Here is a 19,634-nt window from a genome sequence, read left to right as displayed (position 1 = left end):
TGCGGTGCTCGGAGGCAGAATTCGCCAGGCTGCCCTACGAGAACTCAGGCACAGGTGACGGTTAAGTAGTGTCTTCTAGAAGTTGAGTTCCCAGCCTTCCCATAGATCCCCCCATTGGCAAAACTAGCCTCCTTAACCCTTGCTATCTCACACGGGAGCGCAGGGAGCTGGGGTGCTGCGACACATCCCAACTCCAGCAGGCGGCGCTGTGAACTAGAAACCATTCCCAGCGTGGGCGGCGCGCGGGGAAACCCGCGGGGTGGAGCCGCAAGGAGCTGCCAGGGAACCACGCGTGGGGGCGTGGCCATCCTGGAAGGAGGGCGTGTCTGTCACTCAAGCCCCGCCCCCTCTCCAGGCCTCCTCTCCGAGTGGGCGTGTCCCGAATTCTCTCCTGGAGAGACACGCGTGGGCCGCTCCCCTCCTGGAGGAGGGCAGCGGAGAAGGGTGAGGGTGTCGCTGGCGGCCCCTCCCCGTGCGGGGCCACGTGGCGGGCTCGGGCCGAGCCCGGGGGAAAGAACCCGGCCCGTGGGGAGGTGGGGGTACCGAGGCGGCGCCGAACCCGGCCGAGAGCTGCGGTTTCGGAGCAGAGAGGCGGCGGCGGCGGCGGCGCCGAGAGGGAGGGGAGGAGGCAGACGGGCGCATGGGGCGCCCCGGCCTCGCCGGCAGCGCGCCTCCTCCGGCCGGACCGCGCTGAACGACCCCCCAGCGCCGCGCCTCGGACCCGCGCCCCGAGGCCATGCCGGTCATGAAGGGGTTGCTGGCCCCGCAAAACACCTTCCTGGACACCATCGCCACCCGCTTCGACGGCACGCGTGAGTTGGGCGGAGGCTGGGGCTGGGGGTTCGAACTGGAGACCAAGTCTCCTTCGGCGCCGGCGCGGGTCTCTTGGATGTGGCGAGACCCAAGGCGAAGAGAGAGTGGAGTTGAGGGTCTAGGAAATCCTGAAGCTGCAGTAAAGGAACAGGACTGGGAGCGCTCTGCGAAAGGAGGAGGGGAGAGGGCCAAGAGTGCGGAGGACCAACGTTGGGGGTGTGACTGGAGGCAGGAAAGGCTCTTTGTGCGGCAAAACGGAGGAGAGGCCTTGGGAGCCGCCCACTCCTGGACAGAACTCTGCCGGGGGCGTGCATGGGGGTATCCGAGACGCGGAAGTGGGACTAAGTGGCCCAGGCGCTGTGGGGTCTACTCCCGGACAGCTCCAGTATCCCCTTCCCCCAGAAGAAAAAAGAGATAAAAGATCAGACTTCGGCAGGACCTAGCTTGGATTAAGGTCACGAGACCCCAAATCATGGCACGTCCATATTTGAGATAGGTGAGGCTGGAGGTGGGGGTGGTCCTTGTGACGGAGGGAACTCCCTGCTCGCCCACCCCAGCTTGGGTTCCAGGTTCAGCACCTTGGACAGCCACATTCCTCCTTCCCCGCCTCTTCTGCCGCCATTCCCTTTTCCTATTTTGGAGCTGAGAGATCTCTTGCCCTCTTCGGGCCAGTGCCTGGGATCTGGAAGGTGGGGGGAGCGATACCCGAGGGCGGAAACCGAGCCGCCGGGGCCCTACCCGCCTCTCTCCCTCTCTCCCCCCCAACACCTCCCTTGTTTCCATAGCGCCCATCACCGGGGCAACAGGCCCTGGGATGGAAGAAGGAGGCTGCTGCCCAGGGTGCAGTGCCTCCCAGGCACCCTTAGTGTCCCCATCAGCCGCCCCTCCCCCAGACACTCACCTCCCCTAGCGCCCTGGGACTGGTTGTGTCTCAGGCCCCTTCCCTCAGCTAAGACTGTGTCCCTGGATGGCCCACAGAGCCTCCCTGTGGCCTCCTACCCAGGAGGGAGCCAGCTCGGGTTCTGCTGCTGGGGTTACCTGAGCCACAACTTCATTGCCTAACCCTGTTAGACTTTGAGCACTGAGAACAGACCCCCTGAAATTAGCTAAAGGGATGCTAAAAAGAAGACCTTTCCTGGAAGGCAGGGAATGAGGATGCTACTCATCACTATCTTCCTCCTCCAACAAAGGAGATTTGTGAGCCTGGAAAAATCTCTGCCTTTTGGTTTCCTATCAATAAAATGGGTGTGATATCACTGGAATCTCTGCCCTGTCCACTCTCTAATAGGATGACAGGACAGCAGTTATGATGTGCTTTGAAAACTGTGCGAATGTGGGGGAATCATTTCACCTTCTCAGTGTAGCACTTCCTATGCACCAGGACTTGTTCTCCCCAGGTAACCCATGTAACTCTCACAACAACCACGTGAGGAAGATATGTTTTCCCCCACTTTTCAGATAAGGAAGCTGAGGCACAGAAGAGTTCATTAACTTGCCCAAGGTCACACAGTCAGTAAGTGGCAGAGGTGGGGTGCTGGAGCCCGTGCCCTTCCTCACTATGCTAGGCTGCCTCCTACGGTAATAGCTTACCAGCTTAAAGGCAGGGGGAAGACCGCATGACCTCTTGGGGTTCCTTCTCCAACCCCTTAGTAGTCCCTGTCCCAGTTCTAGGCCACCCTTAAGTCCTCGTCCTTTTGCCTGTCTCTTCTTACTCTCATTTCAGAATATCCCAAAGGGAGATCCAGGAATCACATGGAAGCCTCAGAAGCTTCTGTCTCTGTGACCTCTGACCACAGCTTGTGGGAGGTACTGCCCACCTGGAAGCTGAGCTCCCCTCCTGGCCTTGACCTGACCTTGACCTCTTCTTCCCACAGACAGTAACTTCCTGCTGGCCAACGCACAGGGCCCACGGGGCTTTCCCATCGTCTACTGCTCCGACGGCTTCTGCGAGCTCACAGGCTACGGGCGCACCGAGGTCATGCAAAAAACCTGCAGCTGCCGTTTCCTCTACGGTCCAGAGACCAGTGAGCCAGCCCTGCAGAGGCTGCACAAGGCCCTGGAGGGCCATCAGGAGCATCGGGCTGAGATCTGCTTCTACCGAAAGGATGGTGAGGGGGCCTGGCCCGCCCTGCAGCCCTGCTCAGACCCCCAGCCTCACCCAGAGTCCACCTGGCACAGTGGAAGCCTGGGTGCTGGTCCCCACACTGCCACAAGCTGACTGTGTGAGACTGAGTGCATCCTTGACCCTCTCCGGGCCTTGGTTCTCCCATCTGGAAGGTGAAGCAGCTGGCTGACATAATCTCTGGGGGTTCTTTCTAGCTCTAAACCCCTGCAAGCCCTTTGTGCCAGGGACCAAGGGGGATTAGGAGAAAGGAATGCCATAGGCTGCTCACTGCCACCACCACCCCCATCTCTCCACACCTACAGGCTCAGCCTTTTGGTGCCTCCTGGATATGATGCCCATCAAGAATGAGATGGGGGAGGTCGTGCTTTTCCTCTTTTCCTTCAAGGACATCACCCAGAGTGGAGGCCCAGGACCTGGTCCCCCAGGAGGCCATGGGGACAGTAATCATGGTAATTGCAAGTCTGGGGAAAAGGCATGAATTGTCAGAGGTCCTCACCCAAGGTCACAAAAGACCTCTCCCTACCCAGCCTCATGAGATGAGCCCCCATTTATCTCTGTACCCTTCTTCCCAACAGAAAACTCCCTTGGCAGGAGGGGAGCCAGCTCGAGACTTCGATCTGCCAGGAGGCAGAGCCGCACTGTCCTGCGCCGACTGACTGGCCACTTCAGCCACCGGGGCCAGGGAGGCATGAAAACCAATAATGTGAGTCCCATCTCCACCCCAACATCTCCTAGCCTTAATTCTGAGGCACCCTTGCTGTCGTCTCCCTGTTTCCCTGTCTGTCTGGTCTCCCTCCAGTGGCTTGTTCCTCTGTCTGCCCATTTCTCATGTACGACTCTCTGCTCTATCCCACGTCCCCTCACATCTTCTTCCATCCCTGTCTCCTTTGCTGCCCTGTGATTGACATTACACTGCTCTGATGATGTTGCAAGGGTGGGGGCTCTAGCAGAAGTTACATCACCTACCTCTAGGTCATTGGGTTACATTGTGGGGGAGTGAAATCACAAGCTGTAGTCCTAGGGAGAAAGCCCCCACTGGGGGTGTGACATCTAGCCCTGTATCCCACTCCTAGGATCCTGACAAAGCCACAGGATTGAGTCTCCAACTCTTCGTATAGTCTGTTAGGGCTACAGGGAATGGAGTGTGCCATGCCAGCTTCCCCTCACCTGTGGGATATACCCATCCTCTACTGGGCCCCCAGAACCCAAGAGGAACTTGAGGGAGAATTTAGTGACCTCTCAAGCTAGGGCATGTGCCTGATTTGTCATAATCTCCTTCTCAAGCAGGGTGAAGGTCAAGGCTTATAAATACCCCCCACAAAACATGACTGATTCAGAAGGGGGCCTGAGCAGTAGCTCGGCAGAGGAAAGAAGTGTCAGGTGCCAGCCCCTAAACCCTCTCCCTCCTCTCGTGGTTGTGCTTGCAGTGCCCACTCACCCTTCCCCACCCCCTGCCTCTCCCTCCCCCCAGCTTTGGCTCCTCTTTCCCCCAAGTGTCCCCAACCGCCACCCCTCTCCCCTTAGAACGTGTTTGAGCCAAAGCCATCAGTGCCTGAGTACAAGGTGGCCTCCGTGGGGGGGTCCCGCTGCCTCCTCCTCCACTACAGCGTCCCCAAGGCTGTCTGGGATGGCCTCATCCTCCTCGCCACCTTCTACGTTGCCGTCACTGTCCCCTACAATGTCTGCTTCTCGGACGATGATGACACCCCCATCACTTCCCGACACACCCTTGTCAGCGACATCGTCGTGGAGATGCTCTTCATCCTGGGTCAGACCCTCTGCCCCATATACCCTGGCGGGTGGGCTGGAGGGACCCACTCACCCAAGCCTTGCTCCATCCTGGGCCTGCAGGACGCATGCATTTAGAGCCCATCCATTTCTGGGTCTTTGAGTCCTAATAGTCTGTGTGCCGTCACCCTCACCCCTGTAGCCTTCAGCCTTTAGACCTGTTCTCCCTAAAGACCAGCCAGAAGCCCAGTGTGTCTTCCCCATTCCTGCCTGCAACTCCATTCTGGGTCCTCAAGGCTTGTTTCCGGCTTACCCAGTTCCTCAGCCCTTTGGAGTTCTTAGACTGAAGCCCCCTAGTAACAGCCTCTTGCACCCCCAGATATCATCCTGAACTTCCGCACCACCTATGTGTCCCAGTCTGGCCAGGTGGTCTCTGCTCCTCGTTCCATTGGCCTCCACTACCTGGCCACCTGGTTCTTCGTTGACCTCATTGCCGCTCTGCCTTTTGACCTGCTTTACGTCTTCAACATCACCGTGGTGAGTGATCTCCGTCCCACCATGCAGCCTAGCCTCCCAACTTCAGCACAGCATCTCCCCAAACCGAGACTCACTCCTTCCCATCAATCCATCTGCAGTTGGGCCGCCCCGTGGCTTAGCTGTTAAGTGTGCGCGCTCCGATACTGGTGGCCTGGGTTCGGATCCCGGGTGCGCACCGACGCACCACTTCTCCGGCCACGCTGAGGCCGCGTCCCACATACAGCAACTAGAAGGATGTGCAACTACGACATACAACTATCTACTGGGGCTTTGGGGGACAAAAAGGAGGAGGATTGGCAATAGATGTTAGCTCAGAGCCGATCTTCCTCAGCAAAAAGAGGAGCATTAGCACGGATGTTAGCTCAGGGCTGATCTTCCTCACACACACACAAAAAAAATCCATCTGCAGATATTTGGCAGGCACCTGCTATGGGCAGAGCCCTAGGCAAGGTGCTGAGAAGGAGCTGAGAGGGTCGGTGCTCTTGGGGAGCTCAGCTCATAATCTCTGAGGGAAGCTGAGAGAAATGAAAAGCTAACTAGGGCTACCAAGGCGGTGTTGGTCTGATGCCAAATGTGTGGTACTTTTCACATTTTTATTTAACAAACAACTGATGAGCATTTAGCTGTCTGCAAAGCACTGTGTGGGGCATGGTCACTGTGGGGAAAAGGCACAAGGATTCCGCCGCCAAGCACTAAGCTGGTGAGGGGGCAGGACTACTGGAGGGGACAGCAGGAACAGAAGAGGTGAATGGAGTGAAAGATGGGGCCCAGGTATTGCTGCGTGGGGGCCGGGCACAGAGCAGCTGACTTTGGAGTTCCAAGCTGGAACGTGCGTGTGCGTAAAAACGATCTGAAATCTGGCCAGCACCTGGGAGGCCAGAGCACCCCAGTTGGGCAGAGGCTACAGTGGCCTGGGAAGTGTTCCTGAGAGAGGAGAGAGTAGAGCCAGACCTTAGACAGACAGTAGGATCTGGCTGGCAGGAGATGAGGAGAGAGCATTTGGGGGGAGCATAGTAAGCCAAGACAGGGAGGCAGAGGCTGTGTGGTGGGTTTGGAGGCAGAGAGCCAGGACCATGTCCTCCCAGCTCCCTGGGGACTGCCTGGAGGTGCCCTGAGTGGTCAGCTTTGCACCCAGGGGGCAGATAGTAGGTCTTCTCATGTCCAGGGTGAAGGAGTCCCACCCTGTGTCCTGAGGCCCCCTCGGTTGTTGGGAGGGGAGGTGGAGAGCACTTTCCCTGTGCGCTCTCTCTCTGCCACACTTAGCTATAGCGGGAAACCACCTACACGCAGCCGGATTTAACTAGCCGCCAACGGGCTGTGGGCCTCTTCTCCTGGCTGTGTACACGTGTGTGCATGCTCCCACACACGTGCATGTGTGTATGTCTGCCCTGAGGCTCCGGCCATTCTGAGCGGAGCTCCCCACCCCTCCCCATGAGTGCACTCTGACCACTGTGCCCACTCGGCTGTGTCAGTCAGGCAGACAGCTGTCCCTGAGGGAGAGGGAGAGCTGCAGAGAGCCCCTGTCTCTCATCCCAGGCAGTTCCCCCTCCTCTGGTACCTTCAGGAGCACTTTATAGTTTACTAAGTAAGTTCTTTCACACATATCATCACATAGAAACCTCACAGTAACCCTTCAGGGCAGATTCTCTTATCCCTCTTTATCAGAGGTAGATGCAGAGGCTCAGAGAGGTTAACTGGCTTGCTGAAGGTCACACAGCTAGCAGTGGAAGGCAGGAGAAGGAACCAAGTCTCCAGACTTCTAGTCTAGTATTTTCAACATAACACCTTGCTTCCCAGGACACCAGGGTACCTGAGTGGATGGTCTGGCATAAGGGGAGACGAGGAGCAATGCTGGGGCTGTAGGGAGGCAGAGCAAAGACAGAGGATGAGTGGGCACTGGCAGAGCTGTGGACTTGAAGAAGCCAGGCCTGGGACATTCTGTCCAAGGAGAAGGAGAGGAAGGCCCTAAGGGAGTGGGGCCTAGGGGCAGGTGACTAGCGGAAGCCCTGAAGGGCTCAAGTTTGGAGTCAGGAGCTCTGGGAGCTGGGGGCAGGCATTAAGCCCTGGAGAGGGTCCATGTGGGGGAATCAGGGCTACCTCCTGTCCAGCTCCTTTACCTAAAATTAGAGAAAATGACATGAGGCGGCTCAGGAGGCATGTAGGGCCAGGGCTATGGGGGATGCTCCCGGAGGCCCCTGGGAGGACAGTGAAGGGCCTTCATACCAAGTGCCCAGGTGCTGCCCCAGAGCCCCCAACCCTCGCCTCCAGGCTGCCCCCACCCATAGTAGTGAGCAGATAAGCCCCCACCTGCTCCTCATCTCCAAGACTGGAAGGGCTAACTGAAGTATTAATAACCACAATGAAAACAGTCTAGTGGTAATATTAGCTAACATCTACAGGACCCCCACTAGCTCCATCAACCCCCACCTAGCCCCACAAGGGCTGAGACCTCGTAGCCCAGGCTCCCGCAGTCCTGCTCTCCTTCCCTCAACATTTCGGCAGGACCTGCTCATCTGCAGCTGTCCCACAAGGGGAAAGGTCCCTAAACCTTCCCCAGTCCTCAAGGGGCGGCTCCCATCCCAACTGCTGTCATCACTAACAAACAGCTCTTATCCGCAGCTGATCGTGCCTAGGACAGTGGGGGCTTTGAGCGGGGCCAGAGATCATCTGTTTGTCCCCCTGCCTCTGACCAGGACTTGCTCCTTCAGCCCATGGTGCTAAGAGGCAGTAGAGCACAAAATAAACTTTGGTGTCAGCCCAGATTTGAGTCGCAGCTCCATCATTTCCTTGGTCTGTGACCTTGAGCAAGTCGCTGGCCTCTCCAAGCCTTAGCTTACTCATCTGCAGTCTGGGAAGGATGATAACTGGACTGAAGGATAGGTTATTTTATGAGCATTACAAATACTTAGCCCAGTGCCTGACACATACAGTAAGCACTTACTAAGTGTTAGCCAGTATTAGTGTTAGTATTATTCTCTCCCCTCAGCATTTGTTGGTCACCTTCTCAGGACAGCAGGGATGTTTTTCCTGCTGCAGCTTCCCCCGGCTCCAGGGCCTCTGGTGGCCAGGCCCTGGGAGGGGCCGTGGGGGCCGTGAGGCTCTGAGGAGGTGCGCCTGCTGACAGCGTCCCTGCCCCACTCCCACAGACATCGCTGGTGCACTTGCTGAAGACGGTGCGGCTGCTGCGGCTCCTGCGGCTGCTGCAGAAGCTGGAGCGCTACTCCCAGTGCAGCGCTATGGTGCTCACACTGCTCATGTCCGTCTTTGCACTCCTTGCCCACTGGATGGCCTGTATCTGGTATGTCATCGGGCGTCGGGAGATGGAGGCCAATGACCCGCTGCTCTGGGACATCGGTGAGCCACCGACCCCAGGCTTTCATGGACCACTCATCCACCTGCCCTGTCCACTCAGCCCCCAAGTAGATGCCTCCACCAGTACTCACACCCACCACCCCATAACTGTGCTGTTTATCCAACAAACATGCACTGAGCTCCTTCTGGGTCAGGTGTGGGAATACTGATCTGAAGACAACGGCTCTGCCTGGGGGGGACCTCACAGCTTAGCAGGGGAGCACAACCAGTGACAGGCAATCAAAAGACAGTATGGGAAACACTGGTGGTGGGGAGGGTGTTTTGGGAAGAGGGAGCAATACCCCCGCCTAGATCCTTTCAGGGCTCCCCACTGCCCTCAAAATAAAGTCCACACTCAGTCCACACCCGATGTAGTCCTGCAGCCCTCTCTGTTCCCTCTCTGTCCCCCTTGGCTTCCTTTTCTCCCATGCCCCTGTGCGCAGCCACACTGCCTCCCTCCAGCACCCCGGACGTACTCTTTCTCACTTTGGCCCTTGAACATGTTTTCCTCTCTGGAATCCTCTCCCTTTTGTCTTCCCTCCCTTCTTCACCTAGGCGACTTTTCTATTCCTTGTAGTCTCAATTGAAATGCTCTGTGCTAAGGAAGCCCTTCAGGAACCATATGCTGCCCCCTGCCCCGGCACTGGGTTGGCTCCCCTATGCCGTGATGCTTCCTAGCACACTCTATACTTCCCTTTTAGTAGCTCACCTCCCACCTGTAATGATTTATTTCATGTCCCTCTCCCCTCCAGACTGTAGTTTTCCAGGGCAGGGAGAATGTCTGGCTGAGTCGAGTCCCAGCACCCTGTGCACAGGAGGTGCTCACTAAACTATTAGAGAGTGGAAGGGGCCCCTGAACAGTCAGCAGTGTGGGGAATTGGTAGCCTTGGACTGCAACTGTAACCAATTCACCGTGGGGAGGCCCTGTGGCAGCCTGTGCGAACCTCCCCTGCCTCTCTAAATACCTGCCCAAGGTCAAGTGCAGGCAGCTCAGGGAAACCCAGTTCTCCACCGCTCGTGCAGCGGGGCTTCTTGCATTCCTCCACCCCCAGGCTGGTTGCACGAGCTGGGCAAGCGGCTGGAGGTGCCCTACGTCAACGGCTCCGCGGGCGGCCCGTCGCGGCGCAGCGCCTACATCGCTGCGCTCTACTTCACGCTGAGCAGCCTTACCAGCGTGGGCTTCGGCAACGTGTGCGCCAACACCGATGCGGAGAAGATCTTCTCCATCTGCACTATGCTCATAGGCGGTGAGGCCGGGCCTGTGAAGCCCCGGGGTGGCCCTGCTAAACCCAGCGTGCAGATGGGGAAACTGAGGCCCTGAGAGGTCAAGGTGTCCACCCACGTCAAGAGTCATGCATTCATTCCTAGATGTTTTCTCAGCATCCACTGCACGCTAGCCCTGGGGGATGCCACAGACAGGCGTGGCCTCTTGCGAAGGGGTTGGGAAACCCAAGTTCATGACCTAATTTGCGGCGGGGGGGGTGCGACATGAGAGGAGCATCAGGTCTGACCCCTCTCGAAACCACCCTCTATCCCCCGCCCCACCCCAGCGCCTGGCAGCAGGTAGACACGCCCTCCCCAGGAAACCAAAGACCCCGTCCAGGGCAGGTTGGGTTTGGGAGCGGGCGAGGAGGCCAGAGGGGTGGCCGCCCCTGACCGCTGCCCGCTGCCGCCGCTGCAGCGCTGATGCACGCCGTGGTTTTTGGGAACGTGACGGCCATCATCCAGCGCATGTACTCGCGCCGCTCGCTCTACCACAGCCGCATGAAGGACCTCAAGGACTTCATCCGCGTGCACCGCCTGCCGCGGCCACTCAAGCAGCGCATGCTCGAGTACTTCCAGAGCACGTGGGCCGTCAACAGCGGCATCGACGCCAACGAGGTAGTGCGTGCGGCTCCCCGTGCGCAATGGGGAGGGTGTCGCCGCCTCTCCGGAGTTGGAGTGGAGGCACATGGGACCCAGGGAGGTGAGGTGCTGTTCACAAGGGCACCGGCCCACCCAAATCCAAATCCCTTTTCCTTTGCACTAAAATATGGGAACTGAAAGAGTGCTCAGGCCTTAGCTAATGCCATGCTCCCTTCAGCCAGCATTAGCCCGCACCTGCTTTGGGCCAGCCTCGGTGCTGGACACAGGGAGCTCAGAGAGGATTACACTCAGCCCTTGCCCCCAGGGAGACACCAGCCTGGTGAGGGAGGCAGACAGGTAAACAAATAATTACGCAGTGAATTCACTGTACTGGAGGGATGCTGGTGCAGTGGGACCCCCCATTGTGTCTAGGCCTAGAGGAGTCAGGGAAGGTGGCACAGAAGAGGGGGCATCGTGAAGGACAAGAAGGAAATTGGCCTGCTACGGGAAGGTCATTCCAGGCAGAAAGAGCAATGAGAACACAGGTCCGGAAATGTTGACGCAAAAGAGCAGAGTGGGTTCAGGGAACTGAAATTAGTTCAGTGAGCCTTCAGGAATGGGTGTGTGAGCTCTGTGGAGGGAGGAGGGAGAGAGAGGTGCACAAGATGGGGCTGGGGAGGCAGGCAGGCCCAGCCCATGGATGGCCTTGAATTTAGATTTTATCCTGCAACATTTTTAGGCTGGGGAGTGGCCTGGGGAATCTAGGAGGCATTTCTGAGAGCAGGAGCTCGGGGACTTGGTGATCAGCTGCTTGCAAGAGAGGAGCTCAGAGTGACTCCCAGGTTTCTGCCTGGGGCAAAGGGCATGGAGGCCTTACAGGAGAAAGATTAGGCTTAGGGATAAAAATGAGAGTCCAGCATTGGGCCATGGTGAGGGTGTGGTGCCAGTGGGAGATCCAGGTGGGGTTGCCCTAGGTAGTTGAAAATACAGGTCTGGACCCAGATGTAGGGCTCTGGGCTCACAGGGAGCAAGGAAGCCATGGAGCTGGTTGCCATGGCACAGGGAGAGTGTGGAAAGTGAGAAGAGAGCCAAGGGGCTAGTCTGAGAAAGAGGAGCCTGGGGAGGAAATGGGAAAGGAGCAGTTGGAGAGGTGGGAGAACAGAGGGAGAAGTCAACAAGCCAGAGTCGCCCAGGGGCTCCATAAGATGAGGATGGCACTGTGAACATTAAGTTTGGCCCCTAGGAGGTCATTGGTAATGTTCAAGGTCTAGTGTAACCGTGCATTTTACAGATGGGGATACTGAGGCCCAGAGAGAGGAAATGGATTGTCCAAGGTCCACAGGGATTTAGGAGCAGAGCTGACTTGTAGTCTCCTGACTTCCAGTTGAAGGCTGACCCACCAGGGATGGTTCTTGCATGTGTGGGGTTGAGTAACCAGGACATGTGTGAGTGATCAGTGTATGTAGCCACAGGCAGTAGACAGACAGAAGACCTAGTCTCTGACCCAGAACGTGGGTTGGGAGGACCACACACAAGCAAAATTTAGGTTAGACACACAGAAGTCTTCCTGAAGGCCAGAAATGGGTAACTTCAAAGAAAAGGGCAAGTTGGAGCTCTCTCCTTGGAGATAGCTCAGTACATTTGTAGAACTCAAGTAGCAGCTGCAGGGGGATGGCCAGAATGACCTATGCCCCTTATGCAGTTACTGCGTGACTTCCCAGACGAGCTGAGAGCTGACATTGCTATGCACCTGAATCGGGAGATCCTGCAGCTGCCGCTGTTTGGAGCAGCGAGCAGGGGCTGCCTGCGGGCCCTCTCCCTGCACATCAAGACGTCGTTCTGCGCTCCGGGCGAGTACCTGTTGCGCCGTGGGGACGCCCTGCAGGCGCACTACTATGTCTGTACCGGCTCACTTGAGGTGCTCCGCGACAACATGGTGCTGGCCATCCTGGGTGAGGACCCCACCACCCACTACCTACCCCAGAACCTTGCCCCCCCCAGGCCTTGGGAGTGGCCAGGAATCTAGGGACTGGGATACCCCCAGGGGATATCTGGAATTCCTGCTGAGGAGTACTCTTTCTTGGTCCCTTCACTCTACTACCATCCCCTTTTGACCATTCCCCTTGGACTGTCCTCTAATCCCATTGGCTATCCCTTGACCCATCAACCCTTTCCCAATGACTGTCCCCTAACTCAATTGATTCTTTCCCATTGCACCATCTCCCAACTCCATTGATTTTTTTCCCATTGACCCTCAACTCCATTGACCTTTACCCTTTAATTGACCCCTCTGGCCATTCTTTATTGATCATCTAATTCCATTGATCATTTCTCCAGCCTTACTGACATCCCCCATTGACTGTCTCCCAACTTCACCAGTCATTCTTCACTGACCTTTTCTGAACCTATTATTTCCACCGATCTCATTTTTTTTTTTTAAGATTTTATTTATTTATTTTTTTCCCCCAAAGCCCCAGTAGATAGTTGTATGTCATAGCTGCACATCCATCTAGTTGCTGTCTTTGGGATGCGGCCTCAGCGTGGCCGGAGAAGCGGTGTGTCGGTGCGCGCCCGGGATGCGAACCGGGCCGCCAGCAGCAGAGCGCACGCACTTAACCGCTAAGCCACGGGGCCGGCCCCACCACCAGTCTCATTGATTGACCCACCTTCAACGATCCTTTAAACACACTGACCATCCTTCAAATCCACTGACCACCTCCCAATGATATCCTCTTGGTCCCCCTGCCCCAACTGACTGTCCCCATCCCTTATCCACAGGGAAAGGGGACCTGATTGGGGCAGATATCCCTGAGCCGGGGCAGGAGCCTGGGTCAGGGGCAGGCCCAAGCTTCGTGCTGAAGACCAGCGCTGATGTGAAGGCTCTGACCTACTGTGGCCTGCAGCAGCTGAGCAGCCGAGGGCTGGCTGAGGTCCTGAGGCTCTATCCTGAGTATGGGGCTGCCTTCCGGGCTTGCCTACCCCGGGACCTCACCTTCAACCTGCGCCAGGGCTCTGACACCAATGTATGTAGACCCCCTATGGCCTCCATCTCCTTCAAGGTCCCCTCCTTCAAAGCACACCTCCCCAGTCCCAGAGAGAGCCTCATGCATCTCCTTCCACCCTGAAAACATCATCTCTCAACCCCAGGCACCCCCTTCCATTGCCCCTTCCATGCTTAACATCTTCCAACCCCACTGACCCTGCTCCATTGGCCATCACCCAAGCCCATGGATCATCTCTCACCACCTCTACTTCCAACTTTACTATCCTATCTCCTGTTGGTCACGCCTCAGCCTCAAAGGACCCTCCCTTTGGAAACAATCCCCCTCGTGTGCTTCTCCTCTATTAAGTCCCTCGCTGGACCGGGCACCATCCCCTGGGGCTTCCTCTTCTCCACTCACCAAATGTTTCCTTTTTGGTTTAGGCTCTGGGCCAGGTCTGCAGTTTACACCTTAGGCCTTTGTCTTTTACTGCTTTTCAGACTGATTTTGCCACTCAGGATTTCTCTGAGTTGGAGTTGGAAGTATCTCTGACTCAATTCCACAGAAAGGCCCCACATTCTCAAACCCCACTACACTGATGGGTGGGACTAGGAGGTGCTGCCCCCTGGGGCGTGAGGAGGTGTGAGTCAACTTGACCCCTCTATGTCCCCGCAGGGCCTCAGCCGCTTATCCCGGTCCCCTCGCCTCTCCCAGGTAACACTCCCTTCCTGGGTGGGGTTGAGGTTGCATGGTGGAGAGGCTGCGAGTGGGGGCACTTTTCCTTGGCTCCTCAGCTGCAGGGAGAAGGGAGAGGGGATGGGGAGCAGCAGCCTCCAGTGAAGGTCCTTGCTTAATGAAGGGCCTGTTGTTCACTGTCTCGTGACATCAGCTGCCCCCTCTGCCCACAGCCCCGCTCGGAAAGCCTCGGCTCCTCGTCAGACAAGACCCTGCCATCCATCACAGAAGCCGAGGCTGGGGCAGAGCCTGGGGGTGGTTCTAGGCCCCGCCGGCCCCTCCTGCTGCCCAACCTCAGTCCAGCACGGCCCCGGGGCTCCCTGGTCAGCCTTCTGGGCGAGGAGCTGCCCCCATTCTCAGCCCTTGTGTCCTCCTCTTCCCTGTCCCCATCCCTCTCGCCTGCCCTGGCTGGCCGGGGCCACAGCCCCTCCCCTCATGGCCCCCACAGGGGCTCTGCTACCTGGAAGCCCCCCCAGCTTCTCATTCCCCCACTGGGAACCTTTGGACCTCCGGACCTCAGTCCCCGGTGAGACGCCAGCCTCCTCTGCCTTCCCCATACCCCTGCTGGCTTCCAGAACCTTCTCTGGGCTCTGTCCCCAGCATTCTAGCCAGTGCTCCTCCCTGTCTCTGCCCCCATCTGCCCACCCCACCCTTCCTGATCCGACACAGCTTGCAGCCCCACCCTCTTTGACACTGCTCCTCCCCAGCATCCTGGCACTGCTGCCCCTATTCACCCTCTGCTGCTCTGCTCTGGCCCTTTCCCTCTCCCCACGGGACTGATGACCACTGCCCCTGTCCCAGGATAGTGGATGGCATTGAGGACTCTGGCAGCACAGCAGAGGCCCCTACATTCCGGTTCAGCAGGCGGCCTGAGCACCCTAGGCCCCGCTCGCAGGCCCCGCTTTCAGGTAAGGGCCAGCAATGGACTTCAACTCACAGTCATCTATCCATCTGCCATTCATTCACGCATGCATGCATGCATGCATCCATCCATCCATCCACCCCATATGTAGTGAGGGCCCACCATGTGCCAGGTGCTGTGCTGGGAATACACAGATAAAGCAGACCTGGCCCACAATCTTAGTGAGCTCCCAGTCTAGTGCGGAGTTCTTTGGTGGTGTTCAGACACCAAAGAAGCTCCATGCCTAGGAATGGGGATGGGGGGAGGGCCTGGGGAAGTTATAGGGCCTTGAAACCAGCCTGAGGAGTTTGGGTTTCCCATCATCCTGACCCCAGAGCTTCTCTCCTCTTGTTCTCTGCCTGCCCCGGGACAGGAGGGGGCCCAGCCTAAGCTACTCCCTGTACTCACCCTGCATCCCTTCACCCCATCCTGCCTGCAGGGACCAGGCCCAGCCAGGAACTGGCCACTGAGGCCGAGGAGGTGAAGGAGAAGGTCTGCAGGCTGAACCAGGAGGTGGGTTGGCGCTGGATCCTCCCCTCCAGCATTAGAGATTATCATCTTGGGATCAGAGATGTGTGTCGTAAAGAGCACTTCAGGGTTTGGAGTCAGAGTCCTGAATTCAAATATTCACACTAGCTGGGTGACCTTGGGCAAGTCCCACAACGACTCTGAACTTAAATTTCCTCATCTAAGGAAATAATACGTTCTTCCCAGAGTTGTGAGGAAGAAATGAGAGCGTGCACGTGCCTGGCCCGGTTCCTGGCGCACTATAAGTACTCAGTGACTGTTGCTTCCCCTCCTTCCCAGCTGGCTCAGGTTGTCCAGCCTGAAAAGAGCGGCTCTCCTCTCTCCACCACTGTGGGATTCTCTCCTACAGGGACCCGCGCCCCACCAAGTCACCTTGCTGCAGTCCTTTCCCTTACCCCAGCCCTGGGCAATGAGTGCTAAGCAGACATCCAGGGCTGAGGACAGGGAGGCTGAGAGGCCTTCAGCCCTGTGGGACCTGGACCCCAATGTCTGAATCCTGGTTGGGAAGAGCCCAGATCCTGTATGCTGAGGCCCTGCCTCCCCTCCTCCTCAGGGATCTCAAAGATAACACCACAGCACAGCCAGGCCCAGCCCTTGGGAGAGGGCCTTCCCTGAGTTCTGATAAACATCAGGCATCCCAGGGGGCGGACCTGGGCTGGGCGGGCCCTGGGCCTGGGGGTGGGGCCAGTCCCTGCTTCAGCCCCCAGTTCGTCTAGGCCAGTGATTCCCGAATTTGAGTGTCTATCAGCAACTGGAGAACTCGTTAAAATGCAGACTCCTGGGCCTTGCAGAATTTGGAATGTCTGGGGTGGGGCCCAGCAATATGCATTTTGACAATGTTCTCAGTTGAATCTGTACTCCTTGAAATTTGAAAAACACTGAATAGGCACATTTTCCTACATCTTGTAAAAATGGGGGGGAAATAGCAATAACTGCTGTCCCAAATCCTTTTTGGAAAGAGGCTAGGGTATTTACATCTAGACAAAAATAACCCCTGCCTTGCCTTCTTCTCGGGGTGGCCATGAGCAGAGAGTAGTGTGAAAGAGCTTTGTAAACTATAGAGGAGGGTGCACCTAGAAGGATGGTGATTGTTGTGGCACCTGGGAAACCATTTGATGTGTTTTCAACAGATCTCCCGTCTCAACCAGGAAGTGTCTCAGCTTAGCCAGGAGCTTCGACACATGATGGGCCTGCTGCAGGCCAGGCTGGGTCCCCCAGGCAACCGAACAGCCTCAGCTTGGCCCCCAGACCCTCCTTGCCCCCAACAGAGGCCTCCATGCATCTCTCCCTGTCTGTCTGGACTGCCACCTAACCTCCAGGATACTACTTTTGCAGAGGTCCACTGCCCGGCCAGTGTGGGGACAGCAGAGATGGGGGCTGCACCCCCTGACCTGAGACCTTCTGTACTCTCCCCCTACCCCTCAGAGCCTGACCCTCTGGTAGCCTCCCCAGTGCCAGAGGTCTCGTCCCCAACCCCAAGCCTCACGAGGCATAGCTTCCGGTCCAGATCAGACACTTTCCACTGACCCCGGCCCCAGGCCCAGGCCTGTCTGGGGTGGGCATTGCTGCCTGCCATCCAGGGAGGGGCTGGGCCCCTTGGCCTTCCACCTTGGGTCATCAGCCACCAGCTGGTCTGGTTGGCTCTGGATTCTCTGGACTTTTTAACAAAGCCTGGTCACTTCTGACCCTGTTCCCTTTCCCAAACCTTCCCCTACCCTCCTCCTCTATGAGGGGAGACACCTGAGGCCGTGGAACCCAACAGGCATGAGCTGGACCGTGGTGCCCATTGGGCTGGGCAGATGAGATGTCCTGCTTTCTCCCCAGGACCTGGAGGCAGGTAGACACGGGGGAGGAAAAGGGGATGGGGAAGGGCCCCAGATCCAGCTGGGAAATGAAGACTGAGGCAAGAGTAGGCAGGATCTTGATGTCTAGAGCAAGAGGGATACATTGCAGATTCCATTGCAGAGATAGCTTAGTGATATTATGAGGTCTTCTGTCCTAGCCGCTGGGTCTCTGCTGGAAACCTTGAAAGCCGTGTTGCCTCAAGAGGGGTAGGTTTGAGATCCTGACTGGCATTTGAGCAACTCAAGATTTCTTAGGCCTCCCACTATCAGCCCAGGCTGGAGAGGCTCACCTCATCCCATAGTCCACACAGGAAACAAACTGATGACCCCCAGATATGTATTCTTTGGTTCTCACAGTGTTTTTTTCAAAATATGAATGAGTTGCTGACATTAAAAATCAGGAGAATTCACATAAAAATCCAGATATTCCAAATTCTCTAAAAAAATTTGGGAGATCTGACAACCCTGGGCCAACATTCCACCTGGCAATAATCAGCTGGTGTTGGGTGCCACTGTCCTCTTTAGATGGGGCCTGCATTCTCCAGTTCTTCGCAGTCCCCATGCTTTGATCATCTCTTGACACCCAGCTAGCTTCCCTCATCTGAATTCTCTGTCTGGTCTCTGTGGGTATTTGAGCTCACAGTCCCTGACTTCCAGTGTGCTCCCAGGTCCCTGTGCCCCAGTGGGTGCTTTTTGGGCCCTGCAGTGTATATTTCTACCCCCGGCCTGGGCCTGTCAACATTATCGGTTTCTGTCTCTCTGCAGGCTGTCACCAAAGGTGTCTCTTCTGCTGTCAGCAACTTGAAACAGTCGCAGCAGCACTCCCTATCCCTCCCCCACCCCTAGGCCTCAGCCAAGCCTGGTCTCCCTCCTTCCAGTGTGGTCGCATTCAGCGTCCTGACTTCTCGCAAACTCACCCTGGCTTCCAGCTCTCCTTTACCACCCAACATCTTGGGCTCATTTTTGGATAGGAAATAAACTCTTTATTTTTGTAGTTGTTGGCTCTGGCTGTTTCTGGGGGTTGGTCTGAGAGCCCCAGGGCTTTGGAAGGGTTGGTCTGAGAGCCCCAGGGCTTTGGAAGAGCCGACTTGGCAGTCAGTACCCTACCATGCCCCAGGGCCCTGTTGCTGTCTCTAGGAAGGGCAAAGGTGCCAACCAATCCACTTGGCACCACATTCACGCCACCAGGGGCCCCAGGGATGAGGCAGAAACATTAATGAGTCACTATGGGCCTGTTATAGTCCCTCCTCCCCCCCACCCCAGTCACAGCCACAGATTCAGACACAGTATGTGGGAGGCACAAAACCCAGGAAAGGTGGCCCACGGGGACTCCCCACCAATCCTGTATAACCCATCCTGTAGCTGTTGCAGGCTAGGTACAGCAGGGTCTGGGGAAAGAGTTCGTCACCAGCCAAGAACCTGCTAGGAATCCCACTCTGCCCCATCCCCTTTGCTTGCCTAGACCTCTCTTCCCTCTTAGCTTTCACGTCTCTGATGATCGCTGCGTGGGCGGTGGGTGGGTGTATGGATGTTGTTAGAAAGAGGCACCCTGTGGCCCAGATGGAACTAGGTGTGGGCAGTTTTGTGGCAGATTGTTCCAGGTAGGTAGGTCGGTTCTCCAGCTTAGGCTCCAGAGTCTGATCGGTGTTCGCTGGTGTCATAGGAACAATGCCCACAGCTGTCTCTGGGGTGAGCTTTGATTCCATACAGGTTTTGAGTAGTGTCCCTGGGGGTGGGATGCAGAAGCAGAGGAGATACTGGTCTGTGTTGGCGGGCAGGGGGTGGGCAGAAGCAGAAATGGTCCTAATCCATATTGAGGGGAGCAGAAAAAATAGAAATAGTCCTGATCAATATGGAGGGCAAGGTAGAGGCAAACAAAGTCAGGGCAGATGTGGCCCAGCTCCATATGTGGCATCAGAGACAAGAGCTGGTTCTGGTTGGGGGTCGGGAGAGGCAGAGGCAGAGGTGGTCCTGGTGTGTTTTGGGGTCGAGCCAAAGGAGGAGGGTCCTTTTTTACGGCTGGGCAGTGGCAAGAGCTCTCCCTTTGATCTCACCCAGCAGCCTCCAGAGAACCCCTCCTACAGTGCTTCCATCACCTTCCCCATCAAAGAATGTTCCCAACATCTAGTTCCCAGAGCTCACTTGGCCTGAAAGAGCGGACAGGGGCTTCTCTGGGTTAGCCTCAGGACTGGTCCACGCGGCCTCATGTGCATATTCATTCACACCATATTTTTCCTTCCCCAATT

At 56.8% G+C, this 19,634-nt stretch overlaps 1 protein-coding gene across 1 annotated transcript; it reads left to right on the top strand.

Moving 5' to 3' along the window:
- Positions 1-736: 736 nt before the first annotated feature.
- KCNH4 (potassium voltage-gated channel subfamily H member 4) lies at positions 737-17,070 on the top strand. The gene is made up of 16 exons (XM_004434464.3): positions 737-812; positions 2,688-2,921; positions 3,241-3,387; positions 3,514-3,641; positions 4,463-4,706; positions 5,046-5,203; positions 8,350-8,557; positions 9,607-9,801; positions 10,236-10,435; positions 12,102-12,351; positions 13,178-13,422; positions 14,056-14,094; positions 14,289-14,641; positions 14,917-15,023; positions 15,456-15,529; positions 16,675-17,070. The coding sequence occupies exons 1-16, from the start codon at positions 737-739 to the stop codon at positions 17,068-17,070; spliced, it is 3,054 nt and encodes a 1,017-aa protein (XP_004434521.1).
- Positions 17,071-19,634: the final 2,564 nt, after the last annotated feature.

This window comes from Ceratotherium simum, chromosome 16, assembly GCF_057802395.1.
Source record: "Ceratotherium simum simum isolate JZ-2026a chromosome 16, ASM5780239v1, whole genome shotgun sequence".
Lineage (NCBI taxonomy): Eukaryota > Metazoa > Chordata > Mammalia > Perissodactyla > Rhinocerotidae > Ceratotherium > Ceratotherium simum.
Note: the sequence above shows the minus strand (reverse complement) of the source record. Positions and strands in the feature narration are given on the sequence as shown.

Excerpts from the sequence above, each read along its gene's own strand:
- KCNH4 (XM_004434464.3), top strand. The coding sequence starts at position 737 with ATGCCGGTCATGAAGGGGTTGCTGGCCCCGCAAAACACCTTCCTGGAC. Across the intron at positions 9,802-10,235 it reads CTGCACTATGCTCATAGGCG|CGCTGATGCACGCCGTGGTT; the intron begins GTGAGGCCGGGC and ends CCGCCGCTGCAG. Across the intron at positions 10,436-12,101 it reads GCGGCATCGACGCCAACGAG|TTACTGCGTGACTTCCCAGA; the intron begins GTAGTGCGTGCG and ends CCCCTTATGCAG.